This window comes from Anolis sagrei, chromosome 6, assembly GCF_037176765.1.
Source record: "Anolis sagrei isolate rAnoSag1 chromosome 6, rAnoSag1.mat, whole genome shotgun sequence".
In the NCBI taxonomy this organism is placed as follows: Eukaryota; Metazoa; Chordata; class Lepidosauria; order Squamata; family Dactyloidae; genus Anolis; species Anolis sagrei.
The window spans coordinates 46,487,201-46,510,311 of NC_090026.1; the positions used below are offsets into that span (position 1 = coordinate 46,487,201).

The 23,111-nt window shown below is 40.9% G+C and overlaps 1 protein-coding gene across 1 annotated transcript in view; it reads left to right on the forward strand.

Moving 5' to 3' along the window:
- The window catches only part of MYO1D (myosin ID), a 280,311-nt gene that overhangs the window by 46,477 nt on the left and 210,723 nt on the right, over nucleotides 1-23,111 (forward strand). The window contains exons 2-7 of the mRNA XM_060781183.2: nucleotides 8,572-8,780; nucleotides 10,349-10,442; nucleotides 11,621-11,786; nucleotides 14,830-14,883; nucleotides 19,538-19,633; nucleotides 21,243-21,359. Coding sequence (XP_060637166.2) covers nucleotides 8,572-8,780; nucleotides 10,349-10,442; nucleotides 11,621-11,786; nucleotides 14,830-14,883; nucleotides 19,538-19,633; nucleotides 21,243-21,359 — 736 coding nt within the window. The remainder of the gene's footprint in view (nucleotides 1-8,571; nucleotides 8,781-10,348; nucleotides 10,443-11,620; nucleotides 11,787-14,829; nucleotides 14,884-19,537; nucleotides 19,634-21,242; nucleotides 21,360-23,111) is intronic.

A 23,111-nucleotide genomic window follows, 5' to 3' on the forward strand; every position in this document is an offset into this window, starting at 1 on the left:
CCAGGGGTTGTATGTAACACTTCTGTTGGGACTGAATTTCACAGTAACTTTAAGAAAAAAAATGAGTCCCAAACAAGTGTGCATTGAACCCTAAAGGAAAATGTTTATAAAATGCACCTGTGATGGCATCTGTCTCCAAGGAGACTAGCTAAGATGTATAATTGCTCCAACAAATGTTGGAAATGTGGGAAAGAAAAAGGTACATTCTACCACACATGGTGGACTAATATTATCAGATTAATGATTATGGAACATTAATAGATAGAAAGTAATTGCACCGTATGCAACAAACACTTGCAAATGTAGTAAAAAGGTAAAGGTTGTCTCCTGACATTAAGTCCAGTCATGTCTGACTCTGGGGAGTGGTGCTCAAATCCATTTCTAAGCCGAAGAGCCGGCGTTGTCTGCAGACACCTCCAATGTCATGTGGGCGGCATGACGGCATGGAGCGCCGTTTCCTTCCCGCCAGAGCGGTACCTATTGATCTACTCACATTTGCATGTTTTCCAACTGCTAGGTTGGCAGAAGCTAGGGCTGACAGCGGAAGCTCACACCGCTCCCCGGAATTGAACCTGTGACCTTTCGGTCAACAAGCTCAGCAGCTCAGTGCTTTAACCCACTGCACCACCAGGGGCTCCTTTGCAAATGTATGTCTACTTAAATAAAATGAAAAAGATGAAAAAAGAAAAGAAACATAATGTTATATTTGAATCCTTAGTTTTTATTTTACCAGAAATCATCAAATCATAAAATTGGGAAAGATCACAAGAGCTATCCAGTCAAACTCTCTGCTTAGTAGGATATACAGTTAAAAAACTCCTGACAGATGATCTGTTTAAAAACCTCCAAAGGAGACCCCAGGCAATTCTGAGAAGCCAGCTGGTCATTCAGGGCCTCGTTTCCTCCTCCTTCAAAGTATCTAAAGATAAACAGGCATCTGAGAGTGGTTTGTACTCAACAGCCTTCAAATGTGGGGGAGGAATAGTTCACATTGCCCATTGACGCAGATGAAAAAAAAGTATCCACACACTCCTGCCTTTAGTGGTTTGGCTTTCACTTGCTTCCATCTGAGGTTTGTCGCACTGCAATATGTTGAAATTACAGTGTATCTAGAAAACAACGTGTTTCAAACCCCATATTGTGGAATCACGCTCCTTGGTAACTATCTTGCAAATAGATAGATTTTCTCCCCTCCCAATAGAGACTTTGAGAACAAAGGAGTCTAGTTTATTCAGTTTGGAAGTTATTATTATTATTATTATTATTATTATTATTATTATATATGTTCCACTCTATTCTGAATGATGAGAATGACAAGGTATCCTTTCAAATAATATTGCGATTATTATTTCATTTCCCCCCCGATCCTATCCCATTGTACCGTCTATATTTGCCAAGTTTACCCCCATGCAGCTTTTCATTTAGAACAGGTTTGTAGTTGTATGTTTACATGTGTGTTGGCATTAGGCCAGGTGGGTGAACTTCCAGTCAAGCCAGTAAAATCCTGACCTCTTAGCAACCCTAGAATTAAATTGATATTGTGCTCTCCTTTTAGTGTTCCTTCAAAAGTAAACTCGCCCTATTTAAGAGTTTTGCATGAAAAAAACGGCTTATTCCTGCCCTGCCCTGGCTTCGCTGCTTCATCCCATACAGGAAAGGAGGAGCGCCAAATGCACACTGAATGGCATTTCCTACTTTGTGAAGTTGGCAGTCCTTAGAACTGTCTTGAAAAGGTTCTTTGGTTTCCACTTGTAAAACCATTAACATTTCATCCATTTATGCATACTTCCTAAGTAAAAGTGAAAATGAGATCAAGGTATTAGATAGGGAAGGTACACTGAAATACTTCTGGGAGAGTAAACCTTCATGAAAGCTTCAATTCCATGTTTGAAGGCAAATTGGTAATACTGAGGTACAGAAAGATCATAGAAGCAAGAAAATTTTTGATAGCAGACATTTCACATGGTTAAATTATATTTTTAACTTTTGTATGGTGTGATTTTTTTGGGCTGCTTTCTGTTTTAACTTTTGTAAGGCACTAAGAGTCCCGGACTGGGCAAAAGGGGAAAGGAAATACCTGTATTTACTCGAGTCTAAAGCACACTTTCATTTTCAAAATCCTGAAACCAAAAAAAGTTAACTCTTTGTTATTTGACCAAAGATGTGCATTACAGTTGCTGCCTGCTTATAATTCCTTCTTTAAAAGCAAAAGTGTTAGAATGCCAAAACTTCCAGCAACAGAGAGGAAAACCTTGGGATGCATCTATGATGGACAGGATGAGGCAGCATAACTTCCTTTTTTCAAAACTTAATAAAACCCATTGTATGAATCAGATTTTTTTAATATAATGTAGGTGCATACCTAAAGTTTTGTTTTACATAGTTTTGAAGATCAAATTAGGTAGGTGACATCCCCTATTCTCCATTCTCCATGCACTGAGTAAACTGATTTCTGGAGTTTGTCATGACTCTTGCCAGCATAGCAAGCGTTATGTTGGCAATTTCTTCCTGGATGTTGGTCTTCAAATCTTGTCGGGTCCTTGGACGGTTCACATAAACACGGGATTTCAAAAAACCCCATAGAAAAAAAAAATCACAAGCGGCCAAATCTGGAGAGTGGGCTGGCCACTCCAAATCCGCTCGAAAAGTAGGCCTCAATGGCAAAAGCACGCTCCTCACTGTTCCAACGCATGATGGCGACTGAACTGTGTCAGGACAAAACTTTATACTCCCGTCTCTTGAACGAAACCACTAGCGCTCTGCTACGTCTTCAACCAACTGAATGGCGCGCATTTTAAAAGAGGAAGTTATGCTGCCTCACCCTGTAGAATGAATCCACTTTAATTGGTTTTCGTTCAGTGCTATAGAATCATGGGTCTTGGAACATGTCATTTATAACCTTTTGGAAAAACACCTTTTGGAGACTGTAACTTTTTGGAAAAGCATGTCCTTTCAGAGAAGAGCCAAAAATCCATTACAGTAGAATACTTGCTGAATTGAACACTGTGTCTTAATATTTGCACTAAAATGTGTGATGCGAGGCCAGAAAGTGATTTTTGTTCTTTACAATATGTTCTGTCTACTTGATCTTTATGAAACAAATTGCATTTATAACATTGAGCCATAGCCATTAAATTAGAGATGTATTTATTTATTTATCGTGTCAGGCAACCCAACAGTTGTGTTACATTTTTGACAGAGCAAACAAACAAACATACGAAAGACACAGAGTTTGCCAGCTTGGTAGTTGATTAAATGTCCTTTGACCAGTATCTGGCCACTTGGAATGCTTCTGGTGTCGCTGCAAGAAGGTCCTCCATTGTGCATGTAGCAGGGCTCAGGTTGCATTGCAGCAGGTGGTCTGTAGTTTGTTCTCCTCCACACTCGCATGTTGTGGATTCCACTTTGTAGCCCCATTTCTGAAGGTTGGCTCTGCATCTCGTGGTGCCAGAGCGCAGTCTGTTCAGTGCTTTCCAAGTCGTCCAGTCCTCTGTGTGCCCATTGGGGAGTCTCTCATTTGGTATCAGCCATTGATTGAGGCTCTGGGTTTGAGCCTGCCACATTTGGACTCTCACTTGCTGAGGTGTTCCAGCGAGTGTCTCTGTAGATCTTAGAAAACTATTTCTTGACTTAAGTCGTTGACGTTCTGGCTGATACCCAAACAAGGGATGAGCTGGAGATGTCTCTGCCTTGATCCTTTCACTATTGGCTGCTACTTCCCAGCGGATGACAGGTGGTGCAATACCGGCTAAACAGTGTAATTTCTCCAGTGGTGTAGGGCGCAGACACCCCGTGATAATGCGGCATGTCTCATTAAGACATGTCCACTGTTTTAGTGTGGTGAGATGTGTTCCACACTGGGCATGCGTACTCAGCAGCAGAGTAGCATAGCGCAAGGGCGGATGTCTTCACTGTATACGGTTGTGATTCCCAGGTTGTGAAATTAGAGATGAAGTCCCTCAATAGGAGCTCCAGGCGCTCTTGAAGTAGCCTCCCCTTTGGCTCAGCAGTAAAAATACTGTATTACGTAGATCTACTGTGCACTCTCATTTTGGCGAGGTTGAATATTAGATTCAAGTAAATAGGGTATATAATAATACTGTATTTTCTCAATTCTAAGATGAACTTTTCTCCCATATAAACATGAGAGCCATCTTGGAATTGTTGGGGTGTGTATATGTGTGTGTGAGTGTGTTTGTGAATATATATATATGTGTGTGTGTGTGTGTGTGTGTAATACTGAAAGTATTCTTACAACTGATAGCATCTTAGAATCAATAAAATATCGTAAATCATAATACGAATAGTAATAATTATATGATATTAGAGCATACCAACCTCTTCCTCCTCTTCCCTCAAATTGGTTGTATTTCAGTGAAATAATAGAGCAGATCAGAAGTTTATTGTTGATAACAATCACAATAATAATAATATAAAACCATGAACCAGCTTGTGCTGTTAGTGCCATTTGATAAAAGACTATAGAGTGTGTTCTCCCTCCCTCTCTCCCCCCCTCTCTCTTATGTATATGTATATGTATATGTATGGAGCCCCCAGTAGCGCAGTGGGTTAAACCTCTGAGCTGCTGAACTTGCTGACTGAAAGGTCAGCGGTTCAAATCCAGGGAGTGGGGTGAGCTCCCGCTGTTAGCCCCAGATTCTGCCAACTTAATAATAATAATAATAATAATAATAATAATAATAATAATAAAATAATAATAATAATAATATACTCCGCTCCATCTCTCCTAGGGGGACTCGGAGCGGCTTACATGAGGCCACACCCATCAACACAATAAACACAGTATTACACAAAAACATAAAATACAAAAACCAATATAATAGACAACACAGCAATATAAAATCAAAACATCGAGCACAAGGAATTCCACTAGGCAGTTCAAAAACATGCAGATGTGAGTAGAGCAATAGATATCGCTCCGGCAGGAAGGTAATGGCTCTCCATGCGGTCATGTTGACCACATGATCTAGGAGGTGTCTATGGACAACACTGGCTTTTCGGCTTAGAAATGGAGATGAGCGCCACCTCCCACAGTCGGACATGACTAGACTTAATGTCAAGGGGAAACCTTTACCTATGTATATGTATAAAACCTGGGTGATACCATAGCCTGTATGTCATAGCTTGTAAAAACTGTTAAGTGCTGAACTCTTCTAGAAACCTCTGATGAATGTTAGTATTGGGCTGTTTTATAAACACAGACACCTATGTAGAATCAATGTGCAGCAACAGCGGAGCTGAACAAGGAGTGACCTATGATCATTTCTGCACAATTGGTTGGATATTGCTTTTTCAAATAGAGCAATGGAAAATGATTGGTCATATCCTGCTGTGCGGTTATGGGCATGGCATGGTGTCTAAGAGACAGATCTGTGCTTAGTCTATCATCAAGCTCTGCGGAGCAGATTGGAAAGTATACTGGTCCCACCTAGTGGTGAAGAGCTATTAATAGGTTGCTGAAGCTAAGCTATTAATAGGTTGAAAAGGAAAGTTGGTATAAAGAAGCTGGAGAGGGGAGGGCAGGAGTAGCGTTGGAGGAAAAGATTTTAGGTTATCTTGTGCAAACAAAGAGATCAGTTGCTTCTGAGCCTTGAAAAGTGTTGAAAGGTGTATAACCTTAAAAGAGTCTTCATTTAATGGTCCATTATAATCTCCATGCAGTCCTAAAAGTGTGCACGCTGCACGTGTCTTACTTGTACTGCAAAAAATAAAAAATAGAAGAACAATGCAGTATTTAACAATTTTAACCAAAATAAACTTCTTAGTATTACAATGGAAAGTATTGGCCTGCTTTTGGCTGATGAGATAGTCAAGTTAATTCAAATTGTTGTTGTCATGTGGCCTGAAGTTGTTTAAGACTTAGAGCAGTGGTTCTCAACCTTTCTAATCCCATGACCCATTATGACAGTTCCTCATGTTGTGGTGGCTCCCAACCATAAAAACCCACATACACACACAGATAGATATCTACATAAAAACTCCAACCATCACCCAAGTCAAAAAAGAAGCACCATTAAAGCCTTGGCAGACCGTGCAAAAAGAATCTGCGAACCCCACCTCCTCCAAGATGAACTGAACCACCTCAACTGGGCACTCCAGGCCAATGGATACTCCACCTCAGACATCAGAAGAGCTGCAAGACCAAGAACAAGCCACGAGAGTAAAGACGAAGATCCACCCCGAGGAAAAGTATTCCTGCCATACATCAAGGGAACCACTGACTGCATAGGGAAGCTGATGAGGAAACACAACATACAAACAATCTACAAACCCACCAAGAAAATCCAGCAAATGCTACGTTCAACAAAGGACAAGAGGAATCCTCTCATCTCTGCAGGAGTCTACCGTATACCATGCAGCTGTGGACAAGTTTATATAGGGACCACCAAACGCAGCGCCCAAACACGAATCAAGGAACATGAAAGGCACTGCAGACTACTGCAGACTACTTCAAGCAGAGAAGTCAGCCATAGCAGAGCACCTGATGAACCAACTGGGACACAGCATATTATTTGAGAACACAGAAATGCTGGACCACTCCAACAACCACCATGTCAGACTACACAGAGAAGCCATTGAAATCCACAAGCATGTGGACAATTTCAACAGAAAGGAGGAGACCATGAAAATGAACAAAATCTGGCTACCAGTATTTAAAAACTCTAAAATTGCAACAGCAAAACAGCAGAGAGGAAACAACCAGGCACATCTTAATACCTCTCAACAAAAGATCCCCCCAGGCTCAGCCAGGCCTCCAAATGCTAATGAATGCAACTGTTATGAAGCGAAATGCAAATATCTGATATGCAGGATGTATTTTCATTCACTGGACCAAATTTGGCACAAAGACCCAATACGCCCAAATTCTAATACCGGTGGGATTGCGGAGGGATTGATTTTGTTCCTTTGTGGGATTAACATAACTCAAAAACCACTGGATGAATTGACACCAATTTGGACACAAGACGTCTACTAACCCAAGGAGTGACCATCACTAAAAACACTTACAATCAAAGAGCATTCTGAACTCCACCAATGATAGAATTGAACCAAACTTGGCACACAGAACTCCCATGACCAACAGAAAATACTGGAAAGGTTTGATGGGCATTGACCTTGAGTTTTGGAGTTGTAGTTCACCTATATCCCGAGAGCACTGTGGACTCAATGATAGATGTGGACCAAATTGGCATGAAATATGTCCAAATGTCATCTCTGGTGGAGTTTGGGGAAAACAGATTTGACATTGGGGAGTTGTAGTTGCTGGAATGTATAGTTCACCTACAATCAAAGAACATTCCGAACCCCATCAAGGTTAGAATTGGGCCAAACTTCCCACACAAAACCCCCATGACCAACGGAAAATACTGTTTTCTGATGGTCTTTGGCGACCCCTCTGACACCCCCTCACGACCCTTCCAGGGGCCCCGACCCCCAGGTTGAGAAACACTGACTTAGAGCGACCCTAAGTTTAAAGATTAGGGTGGGGGCTGGGTAAATGACCTTGGAGGCCACATCTGGCACAAGGATCGTAGTTTGGTGGCCCCTGTTCTAAAGCTTTGTAGCACGCCCCCACCCCCAACCTTCTCTTGAGCTGGGAAATTTATTTTGCACCTACCGGTACTTCAAAAAGCAATGAAGAACAGATCTCCGGTGCTACTTTAGAATCCCTGAAATAGATAGCCTGGAGGAGCCCTCCCTAACAGAGATTCATAAAGGTGGCCCACACACAATGATTATATGGGAGGTTCTTGAAATATATTAACACCAGCAAACTATCACCTTCAAAGGCTTCAGTACAAGTCAAGATCTATTCTCTAAGATGGTTTTGTGTGTGTGATGATTTCATTGCATAGCTTTTTGGAGCAACATGTCAAAGAGCGAATCCCTTTTTCACATTTCTGTTCATCTATTATGCCAGCAAAAATTGAAGTTTCCCTACGGATATTTAATGTCTTGATGTGGAAAAACATTTGTTATCCATTTGGGTTGTTGCCTACTTTGTTGTCTCCAGAGGCATTACCACTGGCTAAATGTACTTCCGGAAGATTTTCCAGGACAATAAAAGGTGGTATGAGGAACTTAGACAAGTAATCCAGATTAAGTAGGTTGTCACCAAAATTAATGACAGGTACATACTTTGATGCTTTACATTTTGTCCTGAAGGCCGGAACCTTTTTCATTACAATAAATATTGTTTTTCAGGAGGCCTAACTCCATATTTTAGATTAGGAAGGCAAAGAACTTATTATCAAGTAGCCATTTTTGACTGTTGACAAAGGGATTTTAATGGAAGTGTACTTCTCCTATGCATACGTTGCTTTTAATTTGGCTGCTATTTCCATATGAGTATATTTGTTTGTACCTTAATATTGTAACATAATTGTGCTTGTGTTTTCCATGACCTACTTTAGATCTCAGTATAGGAGGAAAGATGGAACATTGTATACCTATGGTTTTCAGTGAAATATTGACTTGAGTTGATATATGAAAGCAGTCGTGCACCTTTTAAACCCCCCCCCCCCCCAATTTTTGTCTTGATCCACATAGGTTTGAAAAGGGACGAATCTACACTTTCATTGGGGAAGTCGTCGTTTCTGTAAACCCTTATAAGAACTTGAATATCTATGGGCGTGAAATGATTGAGCAGTACAAGGGGCGGGAGCTATATGAGAGGCCCCCTCATCTCTTCGCTATTGCAGATGCTGCATACAAAGCCATGAAGAGACGGTCAAAAGATACATGCATTGTAATATCAGGTATGTTGACAACATTGTCTGTTTTCACCCAAAGAATATTCTTAAAGGTGATTTGAAACCTGAAGAAAAGGAAGTAGCTGCTGTCGGACTTCTAGTGATGGGCTGCAGTATAAAATTTATTTATTTATGTATTTACTAGAATCATAGAATCAAAGAGTTGGAAGAGACCTCATGGGCCATCCAGTCCAACCTCCTGCCAAGAAGCAGGAATATTGCATTCAAATCATCCCTGACAGATGGGCATCCAGCCTCTGTTTAAAAGCTTCCAAAGAAGGAGCCTCCACCACACTCCGAGGCAGAGAGTTCCACTGCTGAACTGCTCCACCCTGAGTCCCCTTCGGAGTGAGAAGGGCAGAATATAAATATTTTAAATAAAATAAATAATAAATAATATAGTAAGCAATCTGAATTATATAAATCTATATAAATAAAAATGTAATGTTTGTTTGTGGGATTAACATAAGTCAAAAACCACTGAATGAATTGCTGCCAAATTTGGACACAAGACACCTACTAACCCAAGAAGTGACTATCACTAAAAAAAACTGATTTTGTCATTTGGGAGTTGTGGTTGCTGGGATTTATAGTTAACCTTCAATCAAAGAGCATTCTGAACTCCACCAATGATGGAAATGAACCATAACTTGGCACACAGGACTCCCATGATCAACAGAAAACAAGAGAAGGGATTGGTGGGCATTGACCTTGAGTTTGAGAGTTGTAGTTCACCTACATCCAGAGACCACTGTGGACTCAAACAATGATGGATTTGGACCAAACTTGGCATGAATATTCCATATGCACAAATATGAGCTCAGATGGAGTTTGGGGGAAATAGACCGTGATATTAGGGAATTGTAGTTACTGGGATTTATAGCACACCTACATCAAAGAGCATTCTGAACCCCGCGAATGACAGAATTGGGGCAAACTTCCCACACAGAACCCCCATGACCACATAAAATTCTTAAGGCCATCCAGTCCAACTCTCTTCTTCATGAGGGCAAGAAAACGTAATCAATGCCCTCCTGACAAAGAGCCATCCAGCCATAGATATAGATAGATAGATATTATTCACATACACACAAATATAGTATCATAGATTTGAAAGGGACCTTTAAAGAAGGAGAATGATATGTTGCATGTTCCAGGGTGGGCAAACCAGACAATCTCCACATAAACACTGACAAAGAAACAGCAAGAAATACTGTTTATCCACAAGCATAAAGAAATTACATATATTAGAAACCAAGACTTTCTCATTACTTTATTTTCCAGATACCACACTGGGCCACAGCAACGCATGGCAGGGGACAGCTAGTAACAAATAATTAGTATAGGTGGCTCATAGAAGGTTGCTATTTCCAACATATCACAATTAAAAAATTTCCTTTTTCAATCCATTTTTAGCTCTGCAAAAATGTACAGCCGAGTAACTCAGCACTGTCTACAACAGGTGCAGGCAATTGTCAAAGATTGGGGTCTGATTTGTGCGACCTGTTTATAACTATAGAAGCATGTTAGTTTATGTTTCCCTTATGCTCCTTTTCCGCTTTCTTTCCATACAGGTGAGAGCGGAGCAGGCAAAACAGAAGCAAGTAAATACATCATGCAATACATAGCTGCCATTACTAATCCAAGCCAAAGAGCTGAGGTTGAAAGGTGAGGCATCCATGGATTTGGAGGAAGAGGCATTGTTCTGTTGTGCGCTGGGCCTGTAATAGTTGTACTTTTCTATAGGACGTATACTTTAAGCCCAGCAGGAAGCCAGGGGTGCCTCAAAGAGAGGTTCTCAGGGATTTTTCTGAAGTGATGGTCTTTAGAGTCTTTGATGATGCACCAAAGTCTTTATTATGGAACAAACAACAAATTTTCAATGGTTCAAACAACACTTCAAGGCTTTCTTAGTCTAGTCCTCAATGGACTGGTACCTGACTTTGATTAACTAAACTTTCTCTGTGGGAAAAGCCCTTTTTAACCTCTCCCAGGCTGCTTTCTATCTATGCCTCATCGGTGTGGGACCTACTACCGATTCCAAATGTGTCTGGGTATTGAGTAGACCTACCAGCCGAGGCTTGAAGATATTTCAGCTGGAGTTCCGTGGATCTGTAATGCTGTTCTCCCTTCGAGAATTCTTAGAAACTTCAGGGCTGTTCCCTCTCATGCTGTGAGGCTGAGAGGCTGTGAGCTCTCAGTCAGAGCTTTTTGGGACCTTTCTCCTGGAATTTCTGTTTCTGTATCTCCGGATGTTACCTTTTCCCTGGATGGTTAAGTTTCCCTGGATGCTCTTGAGAAAGGAAGCTTTTCTACAGGATGAGCTGGTCTACGTCCTATAGCTTAGCTACCTTGTGTGAGACTGCCCAAAAATGGCTCCTTTCCTTCCCAGAGCCCAGAACAAGGGGCGGAACCAAAGCTTAATTATGATGGACAGGAAGCCTGTCCTATGACTGCAAAACAGATAACAGAAAGAAAATAAAGTTGGACCTCCTGGTACAGCCGTACCAGCACAGGCATAAACATGAAAAAGTTTGTGATGTTGCATGGTTTATGGGCTGTCCTTACTGGAAGTTTCAGCAACAGATTGCTACAGCCAGGTGGGGCACAGTTAGTCCTTCATGGCATTGTTTCTGAACACAATTCAATTGTTATAGCTTGCAAGCTAATTTTAGAGCCAGGATTTTCGGTCCTGCATGGTGCACCTCATATGAGCTCAGCCTGCTTAATCCTGTGGTAATTCTGTTATTTGCTTATAAAACATTTGTTATGCAAGCTTAGCAATACATAACGTCTAGACCCGGTTTCCTGTTCTTTTGGTTTTTATGCATGTCTGTTCGTTAAAGGGTGAAGAACATGCTGCTGAAATCCAACTGTGTTCTAGAGGCCTTTGGGAATGCCAAAACTAACCGCAATGACAACTCCAGCCGATTTGGAAAATATATGGATATCAACTTTGATTTCAAAGGAGACCCAATAGGTGGGCACATCAATAATTATTTGCTAGAAAAGGTAAGAAAGTGTTGCCATGCAAATGCTTTTGTTTTACAATAATTGAGAAGTGAACTATATGGCATGCATCTGGAGTTGAGTTACAAAACTGAAGAGAGCTTCTGGGTGGGATAAGAACATGCCTTCTTCCCAAAAGACATCCTCCCTCCCCCCGTCATCCACCCCACAAAGAATTAGCTTTAGCGTGTGAGCTCTCCACTAAATAAACTCACAGCAGATGCCATGGTTTTAAAATAAAATATTTTGTGGCAGTCTGTAAGATAAGTTTTTATTATATTTTCAGTGGGTTGATGTTCACTTAAATTGAAGAGATGATGGGTCTATTTTCCCTGCATGACCATAAGACCTGACTGGGTTTTGTGTATATCTCTGTGACCGCATCTGGTGTTTGTTTATTAGTTTGTTTTAATGCATCTGTGAAGCTTCTTTATAAAATGCATATTTTTTTCTTCCTGCTCTGCCAGAGTCATTGGTGGAGTAGTCATAACTATCAATGTTTAATGAGTCACGGTGACACAGAATGGTTCAGCATACAGCTATAACTGACCTATTCTTTTTCTGAATTTGGTTTCCCACCATTCAAAGAATGTAAAACTTGCAAAAAAGCAGGTTAATTTTCTTGTTTGCCATATCTTTACAGTGCACTTACTTGGTTTGGAAAAGAATACTCATATTTAGAAAGAATTTTGAACTCTTGGGTTACCTCAATGCTAATAATCTACTTCTAATTTGGCGGTGCCTTGCCCACTTTTGTTAGTCTTATTGTTGCTCTAAAATGCCCAGTAATTTGGGAGCAAGCATTCTGTCTCACTTTACCTCAAAGCTTTATGTGGCTGTGTGCACCTGCTGATTTCAACTGTAATTACAAAGTGTTATTGCAGCTTAGGTTCCTTGTACCAAGTAGTTTGAGAAATTATAGTGCTGAACACTGTTCTGAAATGTGGGTGAATAGGCCTCTGCACACCAACAAAACTAGACAGTTTTGGTCTAGATAGCATTCAAGATGGCATCTTGTGTTGTTGTTCATTCGTTCAGTTGTTTCTGACCCTTTGTGACCTCATTGACCAGTCCACGCCAGAGCTCCCTGTCAGCCGTCACCACCCCCAGCTCCTTCAAAGTTAATCCAGTCACTTCAAGGATACCATCCATCCATCTTGCCCTTAGTCGGACCCTCTTCCTTTTTTCCTCCATTTTCCTCAGCATAATTGTCTTCTCTAAGCTTTCCTTTCTTCTCATGATGTGGCCAAAGTACTTCATTTTTGCCTCTACTATCCTTCCCTCCAATGAGCAGTCGGGCTTTATTTCCTGAAGTATGTGTTGCGTTTTATCAGTCTATGCGGAAACTACCCAGTAGTCTTTCCAGCTCCAGCCCTCTAGTTGAATCACACAGAGTCAGAGTAAAAGGAAAAACAAAATTTACTCTTGAGTAGTCAGAGATAAATATGCATCTTTACAAAATAACCAGCCTTGAAAATAAACTTAGTCCATTGCAGCAAAATAACTCACACAAAAGTCCAATGCATTAAAATCATGCATTCTCTGCTTCTTCATTGGTGCAAGAAATCTTATAGTAAATTGTTCAGGATCTTCAGCAAGTCCTGTAGTATAGAAGTCCCATCCGGTCTCTTCCTGATCATCTGATCACCACCTCTGAATACACTAGGAAACACTCCTCATGAATATACTCCATGCAGGGAGTGGCTCAAGCTTAATTGCTTAATTGTCCAGGTGTTTTTCCTCAACACGCACCCATACAGGCAATGATCCTTGTAAAAACGTAGCATACATATGCACATCCTGTAATAGTATGGACTGGTTGGATCTTCTGGCAGTCCAAAGCACTCTCAGAACTTTCCTCCAACACCTTGTAATAGGGCCTTTTTTTTAAAGAAAGGGCCTTAAATACCCCAAAGTCACCAGATCTCAGTTCATGTTAAAGCTAAGCAAGGTTAGATCTGCTTAGTATTTGGATGGAAAACCACAAACAAATAAATGGTGCTGTAGGCTGTGTTTCAGAGGAAGGAATTGTCCAAATTACTTCTGAGTATAGAAAAGCATGACCTTTAAGAGAAGAGCCAACAACCCTTTATAGTAGAATATTTTCTTGTGGTATACATCCAAATATAATTATGCTAGGCAGTGGTTTCATTTGTTAAACTGAATAACCTGTTATCTCTGATCTGTTAGAAAAACAAAGATTTTGCCAGTGCATAAAAACTACAGTGCTTCAGAAGTGCCCCAATATATATATACTCGCTCATAAAACAGCTTGTTTTATATCATGCATTTAAGAGACAAAAATGAAGTAGACATTGATAAATAACATATTTGGTTTATTCACAACCTTCATTTGTTCAGCATATACAAGTACAAAACTTATCACTCCAGTTTCAGATATATTTGAGATTATTCGCTCCATTCAGCCAGTTCTTACAGCAAAAACAGCAAGCAAGTGTGTGATCTGAGGTCTGAAATAGTCTGTAGTGTGTCTGTCTGTCTGCTGTAGTGATCATGTGATTTTTATAGCTTCTCGGGAACTATAGGGTAAAGTAAGCTGCATACCAGAACATACATACAGGAAGCAGTAAACAACAGGATAATAGATAAACATTACTAGAGAAGGCTTGAAGAAGGTTATCATTTCCAACATTCCACCTCTTAAAATTTTTGCTGTTACAAATAGGCAAGATTTTTAGGTAAGGCTGATAAAATATTTGAATTAATGCAAAGCAAGGCTCAGGAGTCTCTGGCCTTCTAGATCTTTGGGGCTAAAACTTCCACTATCCCTTACCATTTAAGGCCCTTTTTACACTGCCATATAAAATTCAGATTATCTGCTTAAAAAATAAAAATTATCTAATCTGGATTGTATGGCAGTTTAGAATGGGCCCAAATCATCTAAAGAACAACATGTTCTCCACCCCTCTGCTCTGGAGTTCTATCCTGAGCCCACCAAAATCTTGCTGAGACATTACTGATGTTATTTCTGTTGAGAGAAACACATTCTGCAAGGTTTTTCATCTTCTTTTTCTTTTTTCTCCAGTCAAGGGTAATTGTGCAGCAGCCAGGAGAGCGGAGTTTTCATTCCTTCTACCAGGTGAGTTGTTCTTCATTCAGCATTCTGAATCAAGGAACCTTTGTTTACGATCACCTCCGAAGAAGAGAGTTGCACTGGTGGTTATTTGCAATATTTCTGCTTTGATTTCTTATTAATTCTGAGGTCATACCTCCTTCTTTGTTTTCGAATCCATGCTTTGCTTGTTTAAGATGTAATATTTACTTATACTAGTCATGCTTCTGGTTGCCATAGAGGGGAACTTGCAGGTCCAGCCAGGCTTCATCGAGACAGAATGCTACAAGGGTTGAATGAAAAGTAATGCCTCCACCTTCGTTACTTGGGTCTGGTTGGGAATATTTTAATAAACCAAACCCAGAAATAATCCTTAGAATGTGCTCCTTAACTACCACTATTCACTTTTCCACATAATCACCAGACAATTGGATACATTTCTACAAACAATGAACAAGTTTTCTGAAGCCATCATGGGAGAAGTTGACACTCTGGGTTGTTGTAGGTTTTTTCGGGCTATATGGCCATGTTCTAGAGGCATTTCTCCTGATGTTTCGCCTACATCTATGGCAAGCAACTGAGGATGCTTGCCATAGATGCAGGTGAAACGTCAGGAGAAATGCCTCTAGAACATGGCCATATAGCCCGAAAAAACCTACAACAACCCAGTGATTCCATGAAAGCCTTCGACAATACAGTTGACACTCTGTTTCCGCAACCAGTGTCTCACAGTTCTCTCAACGTCTTCATCAGAAGCATAGATGTCCCCACAGATCTTCTTTCATTATCGGGAACAGTTCTTGTGAAATGCTGATTATGCTTGAAATTTTTCTCTGAGTGATATGACGAGTCAATCTGTCAAACATTTGCTTGGTGGTTGCTGTCACAGGACGTCCAACTCTTTGTTTGTCACGCAAGTCAGATGTTCCCACCTCAACATCTTTAAACTTACTCGCCCAACGATGCACAGTACTCACATCAACACAATCACCATAAACAGCTTGCATTCTGTGATGAATCTCCTTTGGGGTGACACCTTCTGTTGTCAAGAATTCAATGACTGCACTTTGCTTAAGTCGCATTGACCGACCTTCTGTGCAGGGTTCCATACTTCGCACTTTAACAACACAACCGTTCAATGCTAAGGCTTCCCGCCAAAATGGAACTGTAGAGGAGAGTCTACTGAGCAAGCCAGTACCTGCCGCATACCAGTACTGCCATCTGTTGAGGAGTTACGAAGGTGGAGGCATTACTTTTCATTCAACCCTCATAGTTATTTTGGGGTTTTTGCTTTGTTTTGGTTTTGGTGGAGGGGGAGGTCATGCTGGTTCTAACATACAGATGGAAATAATTTCTCTCTGCTTCATGGTTTCAGTGCCTGTAAGCAATTATGGTAACTAGATGCCTGTCCTGGACTCCGCTGAATCAGAAGTAGCCCCTTAGGGTAGTCTTTTTCAAAATGACAACATGTATAACAAGGTCCAATTGGAAAGTGTTTCTGTGGTGTCCCCTATTGCAGTTTCCTGCCCTTGCTAAAGCATCTCTACCTAGACATATTGAGGAAGCAGGGGGACTTTGCGGCAGCTGGGCTCATTGATTGCCTAACTATATCTTCATCAGATATAGCTCCAGCAGACAAGAGTCCTTTGTCCCACCCTGGTCATCATTCCACAGATATATAAACCCCTTTTCCTAGTTCCAACAGACCTCACTACCCCTGAGGATGCTTGCCATAGATGCAGGCGAAACGTCAGAAGAGAATGCCTCTAGACCATGGCCATATAGCCCGAAAAAACCTACAACAACCCAGTGATTCCGGCCATGAAAGCCTTCGACAATACATATATCTTCATCCTTTTTACTTCTTTTCAAAATATTTTAAAACTGTAGGGAGTGTGTGCATGTTTGCATATCACTGTTTCAAATGTGTTTTTAAAGGAAACGTGGGCACTTTGTTATGACCCTGGGATGACTATCTATGTATTGTGGCCGGAGAGATATATTCATAAGTTCAAATATGATTGTGAGTTTTGGAATGTGATACGAAAACTAAGCCATGGTTTCAAGGCTAACACTGAGTGAGAAAATCATCCCACACAAAATCCCATCTTTGATCATGGGAGGCCAGAGCAGGGAGGAAAAGCTGAAGTTTTCTTGTGGGAAATTCCAGGTGGAACACCCTAAAGGCTGAGGAAGTATCAGTAAAGTCATTGGGTGTTGCTGATTCCATGGTATTTGGCAAGAACTGTATTTCACTGGGAAACTGGCCTCCCAGAAAGAACATCATGCCAATGGAATGGGTGCAGCTTGGATATTGAGGTTGTAGCTTCTCCAGTGCTTGCTTCATCTTCCTTCCCTATCCCCTTTTCCTCTTTTATCCCATGACAGAAAGTGTCTTCTCTTAACAGCATTGAAAAAATGAATAAAAGTGGAAAATTGTATTGGTGGATGTGGCTAGGGTGCCCACTTCTACAGAAAGGCTCCCACTTCTACAAACAGCTTTAACCCACAGTGCTGAGGAGCCACCAAAAGTCCTTCCTCCAATGACATTTCAGGTTATAGTGAGCACCATGAACATTTATTTATTTACGACATTTATACGCCACTCTTCTCAACCCGAAGGGGACTCAGAGTGGCTTACAAGATATATATACATACAATATATTATATTATTAGCATAGTACAATATCAGTATTAAATATTACTATATTGTACTATACCATATTGTAATATGATTAGTAATATTTCATTATATAAATAAAAATGTAATGTTCGTTTGTGGGATTAACATAACTCAAAAACCACTGGATGAATTGACACCAAATTTGGACACAAGACACCTACTAACCCAAGGAGTGACCACCACTCAAAAACATTGATTTTGTCATTTGGGAGTTGTAGTTGCTGGGATTTATAGTTCGCCTACAATCAAAGATCATTCTGAACTCAACCAATGATGGAATTGAACAAAATGTGGCATACAGGACTCCCATGACCAACAGTAAAACACTTGAAGGGTTTGGTGGGCATTGACCTTGAGTTTGGGAGTTGTAGTTCACCTACATCCAGAGAGCACTGCGGACTCAAACAATGATGGATCTGGACCAAACTTGGCATGAATACTCCATATGCCCAAATATGAACACAAATGGAGTTTGGGGGGGGGGGGGAATAGACCTCGACATTTGGGAGTTGTAGTTACCGGGATTTATAGTTCACCTACAGCCAAAGAGCATTGTGAACCCCACGAACGACAGAATTGGGGCGTCTCACATAGAACCCCCATGACCAGCAGAAAATACTTAAGGCCATCCAGTCCAACACCCTTCACCAGGTCAAGAAAACGTAATCAAAGCCCTCCTGACAAAGAGCCATCCAGTCATACATATAGATAGATATATATGATTCACACACACACACACACACACATAATATCATGGATTTGAAAAGGACCCCTAAAGAAGGACATATGTTGCATGTTCCAGACTGGGCAAACCAGACAATCTCCACATCAACACTGACAAAGAAACAACAAAAATCCTTTTTTATCCACAAGCATAAAGAGATTACATATATTAGAAAACAACACTTTCTCATTACTTTATTTTCCAGATCACCAGACTGGGCCACAGTAATGCGTGGCAGGGGACGGCTAGTACATAATAAAAGTGAAAATTTCTATGTGTGCATGAAGTTGGGGTGCCCAGTTCCACAAACAAGCTCCCACTTCCACAAACAGCTTTAATCCACAGTGTTGAGGAGCCATCAAAAGCCCTCACTCCAATGACATTTCAGTTTATAGCGAGCACCATGAACATATTGCCCAACCCCTGCCAATATCCACCCCAAATACCATACTGCCCAACACCCAAGGAATGCTTTCATTCGGGGACAATTTCACCCTAGATTTTATGTGTTGCCTCCACCACAGACATCCCAGTATTTCTTCCTTTTTGAATTGGTATAGAATTTGCACAATCCCGCCTACTGCTTCTCCCTTAACCATTTCCTACTCTTTTAAACTCTATCTGCACAACATACAGAGTAGAACCAATCAGCAACTACACATACTGGAGGAGTTTAGAAAATTGACTCCACATGATGGAAGTTGTAGTTCACCCTGCATCAAGTCAGAGCATTGTGACTCCCACTGACAATGGACCTGGATCACATTTGGCACACAGAACCCCCATGACCAATGAAAAATACTGGAGAGGTTTGGGGGGAATTCACTTTGATGTATAGCTATCGTCGGTACTGGGATTTATAGTTTACCTGCAATCAAAGAGTACTCTGGACCCCACCAAGGATGGCCCTGGACCTAACTTGGCACACAGAACCCCCATGATCAACTGAACCCACTGGAGGGATTTGAGGGGACTGACTCACCATGGTGGGAGTTGTAGTTTATCCTGCAGCCAGAGATCACAATTAACCCCACAATGATGCATCTAGGGCAAACTTGTCCAACATGACAAACTTTAACTACTGATGGAGTTTCAGGGGGTTAACCTGGCATGATGTGAGTTGTAGTTCACCCACAACCTTATGCATTTTGTAAAATAAAAAATGACTTTTTCAAATTACTTGTGCAATGCCAGGTACCCAAGTAGTCATTTTATAAATGGTGATGAAAAGTGATACAGATTTATTTGGATAACTGGCTGTCTTAATTTTACAGCTACTCCGAGGAGGTTCTGAGCAGCTCCTGCGTTCTTTACATCTACAGAAGGATTTGTCTGCATATAACTATATTAGTGCTTATGGACAATTAAAGGTGAGGGTGATCTGAAGAAGTCTCTTTTCCCTTCTTAATACTTTTCAGTTATGAAAGAACCAACTTACCATGCCAGGGTTAGGGTTGTAGAAGGACTTATGCAGTGAAGCCTATTTAGTGTGTCTTGTGCATTATTGAATCCAGCTTTAAAAAGGAACTACTGATGAAAATGCGCAATATAGTTTATGAAGTATTTTTATTGGTATATATTAATCAGGTGGTAATCTTCCTCTATTAATTATATTTATATTTGTCCACAGTATGACGTTGGAAAACATTTAAGTTGGTTTAGCAGAACATCTCTGCTATTCACAGCAACACTGAACATAGCTCTGATAAGTGGGATTTTAAGTGTTTTAATATTGGGACCAGTTTAATTCTAATTTTGTATTAACTTTTTTGTTTGTTTTAGTTGTATTGCTCTTTAAACTGTAAACTGACCAGTCCTAATTCAGGAAGAAAGGTGGAATACCAGTCAATCAATAATAATAATAATAATAATAATAATAATAATAATAATGGGACAGTTGCTTCTTCATGCACACTTTAATTGTTGTAGGCATAAGGTAAAGGTAAAGGTTTCCCTTGACATTAAGTCTAGTCTTGTCCAACTCTGGGAGGTGGTGCTCATCTCCATTTCTAAGCTGAAGAGCCGGCATTGTCCGTAGACACTTCCAAAGTCATCTGGCCAGTATGTCTCTATGGAGGGCCATTACCTTCCCACTGAAGTGGTACCTATTGATCTACTTCCATTTGCATGTTTTCGAACTGCTAGTTTGGCAGAAGCTGGGCTAACAACGGGCGCTTACCCTGCTCCCTGGATTCAAACCACCAACGTTTTGGTCAGCAAGTTCAGCAGCTCAGCAGTTCAGCAGCTCAGCAGAGGCTCCCGTTGTAAACATATAAATGTTTAAAACTGAGTCAAGTTTGAAAGCTTCTTTGCAGCATGATAGATGCATGGGCAGGGCATTACCCAGCCCCCGGTGGCGCAGTGGGTGCCGGCAGGACTGTGCCGGCAGGACTGAAGATCGACAGGTCGCAGGTTCGAATCCGGGGAGAGGTGGATGAGCTCCCTCTATCAGCTCCAGCTCCTCATGTGGGGACATGAGAGAAGCCTCCCACAAGGATGATAAAACATCAAATCATCCGGGCATCCCCTGGGCAACGTCCTTGCAGACGGCCAATTCTCTCACACCAGGAGCGACTTGCAGTTTCTCAGGTGGCTCCTGACACGACAAAAAAAAGGGGGGGGCATTACTCTTCCAAAAATGTTTATCAAAAACAAACATGAGAAAAGATTCACAGGGCTGCATTTTCTACCTAGAATTCTAGGAGCAGTGATGGAACCAAGAGAACTGGAACCAAAGCTATATAGCTTGTCCTTACCGAAGGAGGTATAGCAGGTATTTCAGATGTAGCTCCCTGATCCTTCTAGTCCCTAACCATCATCAGTTTATCTTAGATAGATTACATGGTATGTTTGTTCATTTCATCCAGCCCACCACTAGTTCCAGATTAAAAAATGCCCTCAGTTTATACCTGACGTTGACTTAAACATGAGGATATACTGTATATTTTGGTGACCCATTTGCTGTTGCTTCTTTCTCAGTGTTCCATCAATGATAGTGCTGATTTCAAAGCTGTTTCTGATGCCATGAAAATAATTGGGTTTGAAACAGAAGAAATTCAGACGGTTTTCAAAATTCTTGCTGCCATTCTTCATTTGGTAAGTGGGGAGATACCATCTATATAGAATTGGCTTTCTTTGCTGTTTGGTTGAGGCAGGAGTGTGGCTGGTATGTCTTTATCTTGATTTGAAGGATAACAAAGAATAACAACAAGAGATCTTTGAGAGATGCAATGGCAAAACTGTAGGATTGGAAGAGAATATGAACAGTTTCTCCAGAAAGGTGACATGTCCCGTTTGGAAAATTTCCAGCGGAAAAATAAGACAGGGCTCCTCTATAGAAGAGAGAATGTTAGCAGATGAAGTTTGTGTGGTGATGATGATGATGATGATGACAAACTTTATACCCTGCCAACATCTCCCCAATGGGGACTCGGGGCGGCTAACATGAGGCCACGCCCAAAAATAATAGAGCAAAATAAGATACAAAACAACAGAAAATTAAACACAACAAAATGCATAATGTAACAAAATAAAATAAACAGTACAAAATAACATAATAAAATTCAAACACAAAGGGCGGGCCAAATATGCAAGATAAAATGTTAAAATGTTAAAATAAGTGGTACTTGCTGAAATTCTGTTATACACATCTGTTTAATGTACAGAAACCCTGTCCTTTTTCACTTGGCAATCCTAGATGGATGAATTATGTTAGTTTGTGTGTGAGGAGGGGATAGACACACAGACAGAATGCTTCAGTTATTCTTCTTTCCAACTGTCCCTGTTGAATATGAATAAGGGAAGCTTTTGAGTACCTCTAAAATTGAACTCATATAACATTGGGTTGTCTGTAAGGATCAGCTAAAATATAGCCTGCGAGCTCACTGTTACTTCACTGTTGCAGTGAGAATGACTGTAGGACTGGAAGAGGATATGAACAGTTTCTTATAGTGCCAAGGCAACAGTGATATCGGAAGAGGGAGGCTGACTACCCATGAAAGGTGTGACAACAAGCCTCCCGACTGCTGCTTCTCCTCCTCCTCCCTCTGCCTGAGTGGAGTCATTTCATTTGGAGCTTGGAAGCAGGGGCGCCCTGGTGTCTTTGTTTTTAGGCCTGTTTGTGGGGCTATTTGGGGTGCTGATTCAGAAAATTGCATTTGATAGACCACATCATCTCTAGATTATTAAATATGTTTTCTGTGGGAGAGCAGACAGTGACTACTGGGTGGCATTTGTTCTGTATTGGAAACTAGAGCTGATGTAATCTAGCCAATGCAATCTTCTGAATCAGCACCCCAAATAACCAAACCAAATCTAAAGGTGACCAAAACCCGATTCGTAACCTTTTTGGTACTAATGTTGGAGAGTAGTCCCTGGACAAAGTGGTCCCTGGTCAAAAATGATTGGGAACCACTGCTGTAGGGAGTCCATTGTGACTGATGGAGTCAGAACAGAATAGAATATTTGGACGGTATTAATGACATATTAATCCAAGTTAGTATGCCTTACTGCAACTCCCAAACATGCTATGGAGAGCTGCCGTTCTGCAAAAAAAAAAAAAAATGTATACAGAGCAGATCTTTCCAGATGTCTACAGCAGTGAGAAGATGTATCTTTTTGTAGGCCACATTTGTCAGACTCAGTGTTTGAGTGCCAAATCTGGTCCGCCATGTCATTGTATAATTCCTGCATTCCTCTTCATCAGACATTGCAACTAGAGCTGAACTGGAGTTGTGATATATGGATCCCATGGCCCTTTGAAGGCAACCATAAGACTTGATGAAAATGAGCTTGACAACCTTGTTCTAGGCCATGGAAGTGAAACAGCATAGATTTCAAAGAAGATAT